The sequence below is a fragment of the Rhinolophus sinicus genome, chromosome 10 (genome assembly GCF_057876585.1).
Source record: "Rhinolophus sinicus isolate RSI-liver-muscle chromosome 10, RSI-T2T, whole genome shotgun sequence".
Lineage (NCBI taxonomy): Eukaryota > Metazoa > Chordata > Mammalia > Chiroptera > Rhinolophidae > Rhinolophus > Rhinolophus sinicus.
In genome coordinates this window covers 16,066,551-16,081,791 of record NC_142510.1, presented here as the reverse complement: position 1 = coordinate 16,081,791, position 15,241 = coordinate 16,066,551, and the positions used below count along the sequence as shown (strand labels likewise).

Genomic DNA, 15,241 nt, shown 5'->3' with positions numbered 1-15,241 from the left:
GTGGGGCGGGGGCGGGGGCGCTGGAGGGGCGGATGAGCTGCTATTTATACTCCCACGTGCTAACTAATTCTTTTCAATGTGAGCACATATTTTATTGTTAAAAAAAAAAAAAGAGAGAATAGTGAGAATTGTTGGCCCCTCCTTCTGCCTCTTTGAGACACACAGCTGACCCCCTTGAGGGGGGTGGTTCTGATAACTAAGACCCTCAATTCGGTTTCCCTGCCAAGTCCACGGTCACTGGTCTCTGCTGCCTGCAACGTGACCAGCTCTGTATCCTTCCTCCCTGTGCTTGGCGTGTTGGTGGGTCTCCTCTGTCATAACCCTGACCGTCAGATTTGGGCAGCCCCAGAGGCTGGTGCCAGCCTGGTGGGGGCAGCTAGGGGATCCCCAATAGCCTTGGGGTGCTGTGGAAGCCTGTGCCCAAGAGATGGGCTTCCGCTCTCTAGTTTGAGCCTTTAAACATTACAAAGGTAACATAAGCAAGACGCCCCCATCCAGCCTTTCAGTGTGTGGTTATATCCATGGAAACCTGTGTGGCGTGCTGTATGTTTGTGTTTTAAAACACTGTACTGCACGTAGCGTTTAGGGAACGCGCTTCTGTGTGGTGTGCACCCGCCCAGGATGGGCACGTGTGCTCTGAGGGGCACAGCTGCACCTCGACCTACTCGGCAGCCCCCTGAGCGCATGTACGGTTTGTTTCATGTTCTGACAGCATCCGAGAGCGCTGGTCTTCAGGCACATGCTCAGTGATTTCTTAGGAGGGGATTTGGAGGGCCGTGCAGCGTCCCCACCTGCCCCCGGACCAGGGGGCTTTGTTCCCTGTGCCCCAGGCAACAGGACTCACTCCTGCTACCGCTGCTTCCCTTCCAGTCTTACTGTCTGTCCCCACCAAAATGGGTTCTGCTCCTTCAAGTGGGCTCAAGGGGGCCTTTCCCTTCCGGGGTGGCAGGAGGCTGTGTTCTGTGCAAGCCTTTCTGTCCAGAGAGCAGGAGTTAGCAGGTGGGTGTTAAAGTAATTGTCATGTTTGTTTTAATAGTACCTAGGGACTGCACTTAAGTCTTCCAAAATTTGAAGGACATTTCCCCCCCTTCTTCCACCTCCCCGCCCCACTCCGGTTCCAGCCGTCGTTTCTCAGTCTAGTTGTGTAGGACACAGCTTCCTGGCCCACGCTGGTGTTATGAGCCTTGCCCTCCCCCCGGCTGGGGCAGTTGGTTGCCAGTCGTTGGTTGGCAGCTCACAGCAACCCACGGCCGCTCACGGCAGCCGATGGCAATGAAGGACATTTTTAAGGGGAAAGGCTTTTAACATTTCTCATTTTGAGATGGAAAACACCCTGTGCCTTGCTTCTCAGCTGCACTTTTTTCCTGCCCATGTGTGATGGAGACGTGGCCAAGTGAAGGCTCAGTGGGATGGGAGGGTGGGAGTCTGCTTCCGAGTGGCGTGCAGGGCCAGACAGGCTGGGGGGCCTCGGTGCACTCGGGAGTCACCTTCCTGAGGCCTGGGACAGGTCACTGCTGAGACACTGAGGGCAGAGGAGGAAAGCCCAGAGCTGAGCTCTAATCAGTCTCCAAGGGATGTGACAGGAAACTCGCGGAGCAGGTCCCCGGAGCCAGGTGGGGCCGCAGACGCGTTGGCCGGAGTGACCTCTGTCCTGCTCTGCGAGTTTGGCGCAGAAAGCTGAGCAACAGCTCCGCTCACCCCCGAGCCCCAGGACAGTGTCGGGGACGCCGCCCACACCTGCCTGCGCCTCACCGGGGGTCCCTGTGTGCCTGTCGTAGCTCTTGGGACTCTTATTATGAACGGCCATGGGCTCCTGCTTCCGATGTGCTTGGAGGGAAGAGCTGAGCCCCATCTCAGCGGAGTCCCCAGCGGGAGGAAGGGGCAGCACTGAGCACGTAAGATCGCCTGTCGTGATGTGGCTCCCAGCCCACACGCGGCGTCAGGGCCACCCAGGCCTGGCCACGGTGACACACAGTGCCCAGTGCCAGAGGCCTCTGCAGAGTGACAGGCACCGCGCGCTGTGCTGTCCCCACTGCCAGGTGTTAGTAAGTCAGCCACCGAGGCCCCGAGAGCTGTGGCCGTGCTGAGGGCCCTGTGCTGGGAGGGCGGGCACGTCGGCCCTCGGGGCCCCCGGGCACAGCACAGGTGCCCGCTGGCCGCGCCTCAGCACCTGCCTTGCAGGGGATCCTGCTGGTGTACGACATCACCAACCGCTGGTCCTTCGACGGCATCGACCGCTGGATCAAGGAGATTGACGAGGTGGGTGCGCCTGCCGTGGACGCCGTCCAGGGCCCCCCCTCCCGGGGCCACCCCCCCTCCCGGGGCCCCGGCTCCTCACCTCAAGCACTGACCACGGGGCCCTGCTCTAAGGGGTTCAGCCTCACGGGTCCGAGCCCCACCTTGTCACAGCATCGGGAGGGAGGACAGCCAGGGGGGCAGCCCGCATTCATGCCTCACTGAACCTTGTGCCCCCAGCATGCGCCTGGGGTCCCCCGGATCCTGGTCGGGAACCGGCTGCACCTGGCCTTCAAGCGGCAAGTACCCACGGAGCAGGCGCGCGCCTACGCGGAGAAGAACTGCATGACCTTCTTTGAGGTCAGCCCGCTGTGCAACTTCAACGTCACCGAATCCTTCACGGAGCTGTCCCGCATCGTGCTCATGCGGCACGGCATGGAGAAGATCTGGAGGCCCAACCGAGGTGAGGCACAGCCCCCCCCCCCCCCCCAGGTGAGGCACAGCCCCCCCCCAGGTGAGGCGTGGCCCCCCCAAGTGAGGTGCAGCCCCCCCCCAGGTGAGGCGCGGCCCCCCGAGGTGAGGCGGGGCCCCGAGGCCTGAGAACCGAACGTCAGCCTTTCAGAGATCATGGTCTCTCAGGGGTCCGGGCTCCCTAGTTGTGGGGCTTCCACGATGCACTGTGGCAGAACCAGCTTCTTCCCTGTGTGTCCTTTGTTTGGGGGGGTCCCAGAGATATGGGAGGGGACTGTGTGTTATCCTCCAGTGGTGCCTTGTGCTGGGGGGGTTGCTGTGGGCCCTGATGTGTCCCAGAGCAAATGGGAGCGGCTTCCAGCCCCTCCCTCCTAGAGATGAGCCATAAAGAGCCTGGCTGTATGCTTCCCTGTTTCACGGGCATGAGCCACCCCCCCCACAGCTGCCAAGTGCTGGGGGCAGAGCTGGCCGAGCCCTCAGAAGTGCGTTCCCCAGGGCACTTCTCAGTGTGCAGCTCTAGGGAGAAAGCCGGAGCAGGGCGCCATCCACTGGCTGCTCCCGGTGGTGTGTCGGGCATCCAGGGTCCAGGTCCGGAAATCTCTGCCTCCCACTGAGCGTCACTTGTGCTCATCTGGTCAAACAACTGCTCGCCCTCCTGCCTTGAGGCCTGAGGCTCTGAGATCTTGCAGCACCCCATCCTCCCGCATCAACACCCCCAATCTGACCACCCTCCCCATGGTCTGATCCTCCCCCCACCTGACACCTCCCACTGTAGCCTGACCCTCATCATGTGACTACCCTGTACTGACCCCCTTTCCCCCATGGTTTGGTCCCTGAGTTCTGACTCCCCTTTCTGCTCCCCCCCAGTGTTCAGCCTGCAGGACCTCTGCTGCCGTGCCATCGTCTCCTGCACCCCCGTTCACCTCATCGATAAGCTCCCGCTGCCTGTCACCATCAAAAGCCACCTCAAGTCCTTCTCGATGGCCAATGGCATGAATGCTGTCATGATGCACGGGCGTTCCTACTCGCTGGCCAGTGGGGCGGGGGGCGGCGGGAGCAAGGGCAACAGCCTCAAGAGGTCCAAGTCCATCCGCCCCCCACAGAGCCCACCCCAGAACTGCTCCAGGAGCAACTGCAAAATTTCTTAGCCGGGCAGGCAAGTGCCGCCTGCGCCTGCCCAGATGCACTCGGCGAGTGAGGGCTCAGGATTGGAGGGGGCTCCCGGCACCGTGTACAGGGAAGACTTTGGCCACACGGCCCCTCCCCGGAGCATGGGTGCGCCTAACGGGCAGGTGGCCTCTCCGCCAGATGAGCAAGTCCAGGTCTCCACGTGCCCCGCCTGGTCCCTCCTCACGGGGACTGGCCTGCGTTCCCACAGAGCCTGGCTCGCTCTTTTATTTATAGAGAAGACATTTCACCACTTTTGTACCTTTTTAAAGGGCTGACAGGGAAGCCTTAATGCAGCCACGGGGTGAACCTGAGTCCATTCGTGGGGACGAACTTTGGGACATTGGAGAGGGAGGGATTTGCGGCAAAGACCGGAACGAATCCACTGTCACATACACTTCATGTGGGGTACGGGCTGTGCAAGGGCCCGTGGGGACATGTGGAGCTTTGGGCAGCAGTCTCGGACCCCCCTGCCCATCTGGTCTTTCTGAGATGGTGGCCAGGGAGCCCACCACACAGTGCTGGGCAGTGGTGCCTGTGCGGTCCTGGCAGGCTGCACAGGGTGCTGCAGCTTCTTAGGTGACGTCCCAGCGTGTCATGGAGCCATTGGATCCCAAGTGGAGCACCGGCATTTCTGCAAGAGGAGAAGCGGGGTGCGCCCCACATCCTTTCTTGTGTGGGGGCATCTTGGGTCACGTTTACATATGTTGCTACGTGAGACAGGCTCACTGTCTCCAAGTGAAGACGCAGAGCTGTCTGTGGGTGATAAACCCGCAAGGCACTGCCAGGTGCTTTGCAGGTCTGTACTGAGTCACTGCCCACTCGCCTCCTGGGCGTCTGGACCCCGCTCGCCAGCTTCTGTTCCCTGACCTTGGTGTCACCCCATAGCTGCTCCTCGCCCAGCATCACCCCTCTATGAGGTCACGTGTCACCAGGACCATGCTGATCCATTTCTTAGTGGTGCCACCTGGAGCAGCCACAGCAGTGAACCCCTTCTCCACGACCTGGCAGCCAGCCCTGAGCTGGAAGCCTGGCCTCCTTCCACCTGCCTGGCTGGTGACATAGTCACTGGTCACACTGGTGCTTAACTCTACCTCCTGCCAGGCCCTCCCTGGGCCTGAACCACCCCCCATTCTGGGACCCCTCTGTGGTGGGCATTCCCCCCACGGCAGCCCCGTGTCCGCTGTTCTGGGAGGCACGTTGCGGGGGGGGCCGAGGCCCATAGGAGCAAGGGTGCCTGGGAGCCCCTGCCGACACCTGGCCACCAGCAGGGTCAGGCAGAGGAGGCCCCGCCTGTCCTGCCAACCCCACCCCTTTCTTTGGACTTTGAACCAAATCTCACAGACTTTCTTTTGAGGACGTGGACTGTGCTGCGTTCCCCACACAAACACTACCCTTCGCTGCTGACACTCGCACCATTCCTGAGTTAGTTTCGGACTGTTTCTTTGTACAGTAAATGGAATTCAGCTCTGACCTCCAGGCTGCGTTTTATGTGAATTAAAGTCTCTGGTTTTAACTGGTTGTTGGGTTGGAGGTGTGATGCACTGGGGCGGGTCTGTGCTCTGACACTTTGTGGACCCCTCCGTCCCGTGACTGGCCTCGCTCAGTGGTACATGTCCTGGCGTGAGGCCTGAGCTTGGCTGTAGCAGCCTCCCGTCACAGGGCGAGCTGCCTTTCTCCGTGGGCCTGGCAGGCAGCCCTCCCCAGTCTTTCCCTCCCTGTGGGGTAGGGAAGCAGATGCTGGCGGACCACATGCTCTTTGCTGCCCCCAAAAGCTGGAACCTGGGATCCTGAACCCTTGCTGACTTAAGTTCCTTCTTGGCCTGAGAGGGCGTGGGCATGGAGCCAGGGGTGCAGCGTATGACCTGGGGTGGGTCTTGAGGACCAGGGCCCACGGGTGTGGTGAATGGCCTGGGGGTCAGCAGGGATGGGGGGCAATGCTCTGAACGCGACTCCCACACTCGGACCACGCTTCTGGCTGCCGCTTTATAGGAGGGTCCTGGGCCTTGAACCCCATCCAGTCTGGCCCCGTGGCCCCCTCGCAGGGCAGACCAGTGGCATCCTCCAAATCTGGGACTCATTGCTGGGTCTCATTCTGACCAGACCAGGCTCTTCTTACGCTGCCTCCTGGGTCAGAAGGTCAGGCACAGGGTCACGGGATGTTTTCCATGCAGCCTCAGCAGATGCTCCTGGGCCCCAAGGAAGGGTTTGTAAGGGCGGATCCTGGCAGCCCCTGCGTTTGATCTCCCTTCCCCCTCCGTCCCGGTCCTGAACCCGGGCTGGGAGGGTCTGCCGGGCGGCTTTGATCCCCTCAGCCCAGGGCCTGGGGGGAGGAGGGGCTCCGGTTACAGTGTCCCCTCCCCTCCCCTCTCCGGCCAGAGCCGGCCCTTCTCCGCCCTCCGTAACCCTCGTGGCCAGTGTCTCCCTGCTCCTGGGCCTCGGCCCCTCCCGAACCCAACCCCCTCTCCCTGCCCCCTGCCCTACGCTGACCATAGAGGGGCCAGACTGGGAAGAGGCCGCGCCAGGGCGCAGACCCGGAACCCACCCAGCCCTTTGCACACGGGTGTTGAGACGAGCATCTGCTCTGGGCCCAGACCTTGGGGGCCAAAGGGAAGCCTGGAGGACCAGCCCTCGCAGGGGCCCTGACTACAGGCCTGGACGGGTGGATGCCTGCAGGGAGCAGGGCTCGTTGGGGCCTGAGGGGCTGGCGGCCGCACACCCCCGCCCCCTGGCCCAGTGGTCCCCATGTCGGCCCAGAGGCTGCTCCTGCCGCTCCTTCTCCTGGTTGGGCTAACCTTGGGGGCCAGCCTGCCGCAGGGGCCTGGGAGCCACCCAGGGGTGTGCCCCAACCAGCTCAGCCCCAACCTGTGGGTGGACGCCCAGAGCACCTGTGAGCGTGAGTGCGTCGGGGACCAGGTGAGCATGGGCTTCACCCTTACCCGCCCCGCCCCGGTGGAGGTCCCAGGGAACTGGGGTGGCCTGGAAGAAGCCCAGACACACCCGTTCCTAGGCCTTGCCTGCAGAGTACCCCAGCCCCGGGAGCCTACTTCCTCCTTGGCTCCCACACTCCTGCCAGGGTTTCAGGCCGTGCCCTGCATGAGGATCCAAGGGGACACCCCTAGCCTTTGCCCTCATTTCCCAAACCTGCTCACCCCCACCCTGGAGCCAGTTGTTCTCAGGACCAGTCAGGTAGAGAAAGGCAGGGGCCACATTTGGATATCCTGCCTTTGCAGCCTGGCCCTGCCTCGCCCAAAGTGGCCTTGAGCATGCTGCCCGTCTTCCCTGGGCCTTAGTTTCCTCATCTGTACTATGGGAATAAACAAACCCTGCTTTGGGGGGCAGGGTCTGAGGATTTAATGAGATGACATACAGGACTGGTGTATGAGGCAGGTGTAGCTCACTGCATTGGATGGAAAGCAAATTTGTGCAAACCTGTTTTCCAGAAGGGAAACAGACTCAGGGAGAAGCAGCAAGCCAGAGCCCTGGGCAGGGCTGCTGGGTGTTAGGGCACCTGTTGAACTGTCCCCCACCCCTCCAGGATTGCGTGGCCGCTGAGAAGTGCTGCACCAATGTGTGTGGGCTGCAGAGCTGCGTGGCTGCCCGCTTCCCCGATGGTGGCCCGGCTATGCCCACACTGGTGGCGTCGTGCGAGGGCTTCACGTGCCCGCAGCAGGGTTCTGACTGTGACATCTGGGACGGGCAGCCTGTGTGCCGCTGCCGTGACCGCTGTGAGAAGGAGCCCAGCTTCACCTGCGCCTCAGACGGCCTCACCTACTACAATCGCTGCTACATGGACGCCGAGGCCTGCTTGCGTGGCCTCCGCCTGCACGTCGTGCCCTGCAAACATATCCTCAGCTGGCCCCCCAGCAGCCCAGGGCCTCCCGAGACCACCGCCCGCCCGACGCCTGGGGACACCCCAGTGCCACCTGCCCTCTACAGCAGCCCTTCCCCCCAGGTGGTTTATGTGGGGGGCACTGCCAGCCTCCACTGCGATGTCAGCGGCCGCCCGCCACCTGCTGTGACCTGGGAGAAGCAGAGTGACCAGCGGGAAAACCTGATCATGAGGCCCGACCAGATGTACGGCAACGTGGTGGTCACCAGCATAGGACAGCTGGTACTCTACAATGCCCGGCCTGAGGACGCCGGCCTCTACACCTGCACCGCACGCAACGCTGCCGGCCTGCTGCGGGCCGACTTTCCGCTCTCCGTGGTCCAGCGGGAGCCGGCCAGGGACAAGGCCCCCACCGCCTCCGCCCTGGCTGAGTGCCTGCCTAACACGCAGGTCTGTGCCAACCCCCCCTCCAGCCAAGTTCTCTGGTACTTTGACCCACAGCGGGGCAGTTGCATGACCTTCCCAGTTGGCAGCTGTGATGGCAGCACCTGGGGCTTTGAAACCTACGAGGCATGCCAGCAGGCCTGTGTCCGCGGCCCTGGGGACACCTGCGTGCTGCCGGCCGTGCAGGGTCCGTGCCAGGGCTGGGAGCCACGCTGGGCCTACAGTCCGCTACTGCAGCAGTGCCACCCCTTCGTGTACGGTGGCTGTGAAGGGAACAGCAACAACTTCGAGAGCCGAGAGAGCTGTGAGGACGCCTGCCCTGTACCGCGCACGCCGCCCTGCCGGGCCTGCCGCCTCAGGAGCAAGCTGGCACTGAGCCTGTGCCGCAGTGACTTCGCCATTGTGGGGCGGCTCACCGAGGTGCTGGAGGAGCCCGAGGCAGGCGGCAGCAGCATTGCCCGTGTGGCCCTAGACGACGTACTGAAGGACGACAAGATGGGCCTCAGGTTCTTGGGCACCAAGTACCTGGAGGTGACACTGAGTGGCATGGACTGGGCCTGCCCCTGCCCCAATGTGACCGCCGGTGATGGCCCACTGGTCATCATGGGTGAGGTGCGAGACGGGGTGGCCGTCCTGGACGCTGGAAGCTATGTCCGCACTGCCAGCGAGAAGCGCATCAAGAAGATCTCAGAGCTCCTGGAGAAGAAGGCCTGCGAGCTGCTCAACCGCTTCCAGGACTAGCCCTGCCCACCCCGCGCTCTGCCTGCCCCTGCCCTGCAGAGCCCCCAGTGCCTCCAAATAAAATCGGTTTTCCCAGGAGGGACCTGTGGCCTGCTGATGCTGCGCCTCCCAGGGGTACCACTTTTCCCCTGGGGTCCTGCCTGCCACCACTCTGGGGCTTTGGCTCCAGTCCAAGCTCAGCAGAGAGCACCTCGTCCCCCTTGGGGAGCCTCCTGTCTCCCTGCAGGAGGCGCAGAGGGGGATGCCACCTCCCGTGGTGGAGGGCCATGCAGCCAGCTCAGTCCTGCCTCAGCAGTCCCTGGGTCCTCTTCCTTCCTTCTCTGCTGCCCAAGCAGAGCAGTAGGGTCCAGGACGTCCCCAGGTCCTGACCCCACAGGCCAGACCCGTCCTGCCCCCAGTATGGAGCCCTCAGAGACAGCCTGCCCACCCAGCAGCACCAGCGGTGCTCCCAGGCGGAGGAGTAGACACCAGCAAAAGGACAGCGGGAAACACTTTATTCCCAGGCTCTCAGCAGCCCTGTGGCCACTGGCCAAGAGCCCCCAGACTGGGCAGGGCCAGTCCCCATGGCCTGGCCCACGGAAGCAGAGGCTGGCTGTCTGGGTTTGTCCCAGAAAGAGCCAAGGGGGATGGCTTACTCTTTCCGGAAAATCAGGCACTTGTTGTTGGCTGGCATGTCCACCTGGGCGAGATACTTTAGCTGGAGAAGCTGCCCAGGGAGGCCACCCGTGTCCCCAGCCCTCCCCACCTACCATCTTCTCCAGGAGCAGGCCGTTAGCCTTGCCCAGGTCTTCCAAGAAGGCTGTGTCGCGCAGTCCCCACTCAGGGTTCCTGCAGGGGGAAAGGAGGTGGTGTCATGGCCTGAGGACCACCCAGCCCACCTGCCCTCCCAGCCAGGCCCCCCTCCCACCCAGTTCTAACCTGCATCTGAGGGCCAGGTCAAAGTCCACATTGCTCTGAGGGGAGATCTTCCCATTGACAGCATAGGGCTGTGGAGACAGGGGGACGGCTCTGCCCACAGCCCCAGGGTCACCATTCCCCAGTCAGACCCATGCAGACTTGCAAGCTGGCGCCCAGAGGATGAAAAAGACACACAGCTCCCTGTCCCCAAGAGAGGACAGCTGAGGACCCCAGCTGGTGAGCCAAGGGGTGCAGGGAGATGGAGGGGAGGGTCTCGGCGTGTTTCAATCATGACAGTAGTCGGGGAGAGGGCAACTGAAAATACTGAGACAGGAGGGAGGGAGTCCAGAAAGGAGAGGACAGCTGAGCCTGGCTGGGATCAGAAGCTCATTTCTGGCAGGAGCACTCACCCCATAGGTGATGAGCAGCGCCTTGGGTTTGACCAGGTGTCCTGCTGCTTTGAAGAGCCCCTGGGGACGGCGGAGGCAGGATGGCAGTGAGGAACTCTCCCCAGGCCTCCAAAAGGGCCCTGGGCTGAGGGCTGGCGACTCAACCTGATCTCCCCTGGCTTCCGTGCCCCATGACATGGGGCAAACCCAGCACCCTGCGCCCTCCCAGTGCAGGGAGAGGGGTGCAGCATGGCGCAGGTGCTGGCCCCTGGGTGGCTAGCCCGCGCGCCCACAGACCTCGGTGCATTTCAGAGGGCTGATGTGGATCATGTTGATGCAGAGCAGCAGGTCCAGCGACTGCGGCAGGATCCCGCCCCAATGCTCCCAATCCCAGCTCACGTCCAGGTACAACGGAGGCTTCACGTTGGACAGCCCTTGGGCCTGAGTAGTGGCGGCGATGCTGTGGGAAGGCAGCACGTGGGTAGGGAGGCCTTTTGCACCCGTTATTGCCGCTCCCTGCAAACCTGCTCACAGAGGTCACGGTGGCGTGGGGTGACCACCCGGGATCCCGCCTTCCCCCGCACCTGTCCAAGCAGCGCTGGTCCACGTCCGAAGGCTGCCACTCGGCGTGGGGGAACGACCGCGCGAAGTGGGCCGTGTGCTGGCCGGAACCCGAGGCCACCTCAAGCACGCGGACGCCGCGCTGGGTCGGGTCCACATACTGCCGCAGCACACGCACGATAGGCTCCTTGTTCCGCTCGGCAGCCGCCGCCACCAGCATCGTTACCGCACAGATAGTCCACCAGGAGCGATAGTTTATCAGGAGCCGTAGTCCAGTCGTCGCGAAGCCCGCCGGGAGTTGTAGTCCGGCCTCCGCGAGGCCCGCCCCCTCAAGGACTCCAATTCCCAGGAGGACGCGCGCGGCGGGTTAAAGGAACCGCAGCCTCAGGAGGCGCTCAGGAAGCAGTAGCCCTCGGCGGGGGACGAGGCGGCGGGCTGGGGTCGCTGGTTTGCAGGTGCTCTTCAGCTCAAGGCCCTGTCGCCATGGACGTCCTAACATTTTCATAGTGTTTGTCACTCTCGGCAAATGTTCGTCTCGTTCGAGCTGTGTCGGAATGGATGGTTCCCCCTTCTTTCTGGTTTGCTCTCGTTTTGAAATTGCTGTTTTGAGCGAGAGATAACTTTTTTGAGATGGGGAAAACGTAAAAGGACAATTGCGCCGCCCGGGAATCGAACCCGGGTCGCAAGAATGGGAATCTTGCATGATACCACTACACCAGCGGCGCCTGTTGATGGCGCGGTGGCCGGTGAGACCTAGGAGATTGTGACGCAACCGCGTCGTGCTCAGAAATGCCATAGCGCCTGCGCCGCGCCGCTGCCACCGCCGCCGCCGCCGTCGGGAGGCCGGGCCCAGGGTACCACAGCCAGCAACTAGGGTAGGAGCGCCGGGGTCCGTGACGGTGGGAGTCTCGCAGTGCTGCTTGCGCGCCCAGGGTCAGAGGGGAAGGAGCCGGGATGCGGGACGCGGGTGTAAGGACGGCCCCGAGTCAGGCTTGCACGGGGGAAACCATGGCAACCGCGGGCATCCGGAGCCGATGGGGGCGGGGCCGTGGTGGGCTTCCTACTGGGGCGGAGCTGCGGGTGGGCGAAGCGGTCCTGATACGGGGGAACCTTGTGATGCTCAGAGCTTCTCTAGGACAATGAATGGTCAGCACTGGTCCAGGGTCTACGGATGTTGTGAGGGGTCGGTGACCCCTGAATCCAACCGGAGGCCGATTTGTTGGCTCCAGAGTGCTCGCCCAGTTGGCCCTGTTTCGCTAGCTTATCTCTTGCTGGACAGTTTTTTACCATTGAAACCCCGCAGACCCACCCTACGGCCCTCTGCTAGGGCTCAGATGGCCCTGACCCGGCCTTTCGCCTGGAATTGCCCGCCAGGGGGCGTCCAGGTTGGGATCAGGGGCCGGTCAGACCTGGAAGGAAGTAGTAGATCCCACCCGGGATAGTCCCACTCAGTGGGCCGACCCCCTCGCCTCCAGGCGGCCCCGCTGGGCTTCTACGTCGTGACCAGCCGTGTTTCTTCAGCGGTCTTTCCCACTTCACAGAGCCGCGCTTTCTTTACTTGACTCGCCTTTTGCGTCACTTTCTTCTGGTTTGTCGGCTATTTTCCGTGTCTCTGGGTGGTAGAGCTGTGTCTCTCAATGCACTCCCTTCCCCTGACCCCCACCTATGAGCAGTGGTCACCTGGGGTCTCACTGCCTACGCCCCTCACCACCCAGGCCTCTCACCACTCCTTGCCAACCTAGAGCCACTGGCTTCCTGCTGGCTTCCCTGGGCATGGGCCACCCTGTGACGTCGGGTAATAAATATATATTTGGTCTTTGTCCCAGCTCCGGGTACAGAGCTCCTAAAATCCTGGGATTTCCTGAGTGATGGGGTGAGAGGAGCATGTTTTTATTCACTAATGAGCCCCTTTCAGCCTTACCTGGGTTTATACCCTTAAGGTGACTCTTGGAGGATGAGGGCTGGTTGCCAGGGGAACCCACCTTGTGATTAGAGGGTTGGAACTTTCAGCCCTACTCCCAACCTCCTTGGGTGGGACGGGCTGGAGACTGAGCTGATCACCAATGAACAGTGACAATCAGTTATGCCTGCGTAATGGAACCTCCATAAAAACTCTAAATGAAGGGGTTTGTAGAGCTGCTGGGTTGGTGAACACGTGAATTTCTACCCACACTGCTGGGGGTGGCGGTGGCAGCTCCGCCCCTCCCACACCGTCCCTGTGCATCTCTTTCATCAGCAGTTCCTGAGTTGTATTCTCTATAACAAACCAGTAAACATACGTGTTTCCCTGAGTTCTGTGAGCCCTTCTAGTGAATTACGTAATGCAAGGATGGGTCGGTTGTGGGAACCGCGATTTATAGCCGGCCTGTCAGAAGCTCTCCTCTCTGCCTCCATCTTCACCTGGCCACCGTCTCCTGTCCGTGTCTTTGTGACCACACCTCCTGCTCCTTTGTCTTACAAGGACTCTCATCATTGGATTCGAGGCCCGCCCTAATCTAGGATGACCTTATCTCAAAATCTTCATCTTGCTTTTTCCAAACATGGTCACATTCTGAGCTTCTGGGTGCACGTATCTTTTAGGGACCACCATTCAACCCACTTCACTTGGGTTTGGCAATGGGCCGGGCAATCCCCAGAAGCTGGGCAGTGGGTGTGGGAGCATCCAGCCAGAGCCTTTTCCTGTGGCCACCCCTCCACTGGCAGAAGCCCCTCCTCCAGTCTGGGTTGGTGACTTCAGATATGGAATGTAATTGAGCCTGATTGAAAACATAAGCTTCTTCTTTTACATAAAATTTTAGTTTTGCATCTAGAGGCTTTTTAAAGAGAAAAGTAGTACTTGTTTTTATTATGATGATTGGGGTCCCAGAGGTAAAGGTCTTCTCTTACCCTGCCAACCATTTTTTCCACGTGCTGGGTGAGGTCCCCTCCCTTAGATTCCCAGCTCCAACTCCAGGATGCGTTCCTGGCCTTTCTGACAGTGGAAGGGCTGCTGGCTGCGGATTGCTGCCTCTGCAGGCCTCGCTGCCATCGCAGGGATCCAGGGTGTTACATCAAATCCCAGGACGCCAAGAGACTAACAAAAGAGATTGACAACTCTATCACTATATCAAGAGTTTATTAAGAGAACTTACATAAGAGGTGTATCTTGGGCAGTGACAAGATGACATGGCAGGCACTAAGGATAGGACCGGGCAAGAAGGATGGGTGTGGGTACGAGGGCATGACCCACCCCAGATGAGGGAAAGAACACTTTACCACGTGCCTGCCTGCGGAAGGGAAAGACCTCCTCCAGGAACCAGCACACCTGGGGCACAGCGAGGGGTGGATCAGACAGTGAGAGGGGTTAAGGGGGAAGCGGTCTCTGTCCTGGATCTAGCTTGAGAGTCGGCAGTCATGTCATTGAATAGTTTCTCCTCCGCGTGGGAAGGCCAGGGAGGCCGGCGGGGGAAGGGGAGGGCAGAACCTTGTGTTGACTGGGGTTCCTGCCTGTCCAGGAGAACCAAGCTGAGCTCTTGGGGGCCCGGGCTGGGCCTATCCCATGCCCCTTGGTTGCCAGGCTCCATTACAATGCCAAGGTGTCATTTGTGGTCATACATATTTGGGTCCTGGGAGCAGTGAGGCTGGTAAGGCCCCTTTGCAGGAGGCCAGCCCCCCCCCAAGCAGGTGCCCCCCACAACCTGGCCTTCCTCCTCTCTGTTCCCCCTGCTCCCGTGGCTCAGCGTCCCTTAGAGACCACTGGGCTCTCACCCTCCCACCCCTCCAGCCCCTGCTTGTCCTGCACCCCGTTTCTTCCCTGCTGTCAGGACCATCCCAGTTGGGCTGTCTCCCCTGGGCCCTTCCCAGGGCTCTGGACCCAACCTTTGACCTCAGAAAAGGCCTGTGGGCAGGGCCAGGAGATTAGGGCTTGGGGCCTTGACACCAGAGGGTTTAAGCAAAGACCAGGCTTGTCTGCCTGTCAATGGGCCCGTCCCTCCCCTCAAACAGGTCAGCCTGGTTTGGGGGGGTGGGGAGGAGCTCTCAGAGAGCTCCTGTCAGCTTGCGCCCCCATTCCAGGGCCTTGCTCCCTCTGCCAGGAACACAAGTCCTCAGGACACAGGCCCCCCTCAGACCCCTCACCCTGTGGTGTCTCCCCAGAGTGAGTCAGCAACATGCTCAAGGCCGCCAGGAAGGCCAGGGCGGATGATGCAGGGCCACGCTGGCCTTGATGCTGCGGGGGGGGGGGGGGATATGGGCCCCACGGGTGGAAAGGGAGGCCTGGCCTCCCCGGCCATGCGCTTGTCTGGGGGACTGGGCTCACCAGCCCCCTGTCACTTCTCAGGGGCAGAGGCCTAGCCCAGCCTGGCCCGGCCCTGAAGAGGAGGCAGCTGGGAGGGGCTCACTTGTCCTTCAGCCTCCCTTAGCACAGGGTGCAGAGCCAAGGGGCTGTATGGGGGGGGCGGGGGGGGGGGACACGAGAAGAAAGACGGTCCAGCTCCAGCCATTCCTAGGCCGCAAGCTTCCCTGA

The 15,241-nt window shown here is 61.5% G+C and overlaps 3 protein-coding genes and 1 non-coding gene across 6 annotated transcripts in view; 2 read left to right on the top strand and 2 right to left on the bottom strand.

The window, feature by feature from the left end:
* The window catches only part of RAB40C (RAB40C, member RAS oncogene family), a 28,929-nt gene extending 23,583 nt beyond the window's left edge, over window positions 1-5,346 (top strand). For all 3 annotated transcript variants that reach the window (XM_019756228.3, XM_074322968.2, XM_074322969.2), the window contains exons 5-7: window positions 2,182-2,259; window positions 2,476-2,698; window positions 3,574-5,346. In XM_019756228.3, the coding sequence (XP_019611787.1) occupies window positions 2,182-2,259; window positions 2,476-2,698; window positions 3,574-3,854 (582 nt within the window). In that variant the 3' untranslated portion in view covers window positions 3,855-5,346. The remainder of the gene's footprint in view (window positions 1-2,181; window positions 2,260-2,475; window positions 2,699-3,573) is intronic.
* A 179-nt stretch (window positions 5,347-5,525) lies between these two features.
* Window positions 5,526-8,965, top strand: WFIKKN1 (WAP, follistatin/kazal, immunoglobulin, kunitz and netrin domain containing 1). Its single transcript, XM_019756227.3, has 2 exons — window positions 5,526-6,789; window positions 7,412-8,965. Exons 1-2 carry the CDS (start codon window positions 6,619-6,621, stop codon window positions 8,888-8,890), a joined length of 1,650 nt encoding a protein of 549 aa, XP_019611786.3. The 5' UTR covers window positions 5,526-6,618; the 3' UTR covers window positions 8,891-8,965.
* A 402-nt stretch (window positions 8,966-9,367) lies between these two features.
* On the bottom strand, window positions 9,368-11,037 carry METTL26 (methyltransferase like 26). Its single transcript, XM_019756239.3, has 6 exons — window positions 10,761-11,037; window positions 10,474-10,636; window positions 10,198-10,257; window positions 9,809-9,876; window positions 9,640-9,718; window positions 9,368-9,569 (listed from the first exon to the last, which is right to left on the bottom strand). The coding sequence occupies exons 1-6, from the start codon at window positions 10,955-10,957 to the stop codon at window positions 9,522-9,524; spliced, it is 615 nt and encodes a 204-aa protein (XP_019611798.3). The 5' UTR covers window positions 10,958-11,037; the 3' UTR covers window positions 9,368-9,521.
* A 354-nt stretch (window positions 11,038-11,391) lies between these two features.
* TRNAG-CCC (transfer RNA glycine (anticodon CCC)) lies at window positions 11,392-11,462 on the bottom strand. The gene has a single exon. It is a non-coding gene; the product is annotated as a tRNA-Gly (tRNA).
* Window positions 11,463-15,241: the final 3,779 nt, after the last annotated feature.

Excerpts from the sequence above, each read along its gene's own strand:
- WFIKKN1 (XM_019756227.3), top strand. The coding sequence starts at position 6,619 with ATGTCGGCCCAGAGGCTGCTCCTGCCGCTCCTTCTCCTGGTTGGGCTA. Across the intron at positions 6,790-7,411 it reads GTGAGTGCGTCGGGGACCAG|GATTGCGTGGCCGCTGAGAA; the intron begins GTGAGCATGGGC and ends CCACCCCTCCAG.
- METTL26 (XM_019756239.3), bottom strand. The coding sequence starts at position 10,957 with ATGCTGGTGGCGGCGGCTGCCGAGCGGAACAAGGAGCCTATCGTGCGT. Across the intron at positions 10,637-10,760 it reads GACCAGCGCTGCTTGGACAG|CATCGCCGCCACTACTCAGG; the intron begins GTGCGGGGGAAG and ends GCCTTCCCACAG. Across the intron at positions 9,719-9,808 it reads GACCTGGCCCTCAGATGCAG|GAACCCTGAGTGGGGACTGC; the intron begins GTTAGAACTGGG and ends TTCCCCCTGCAG.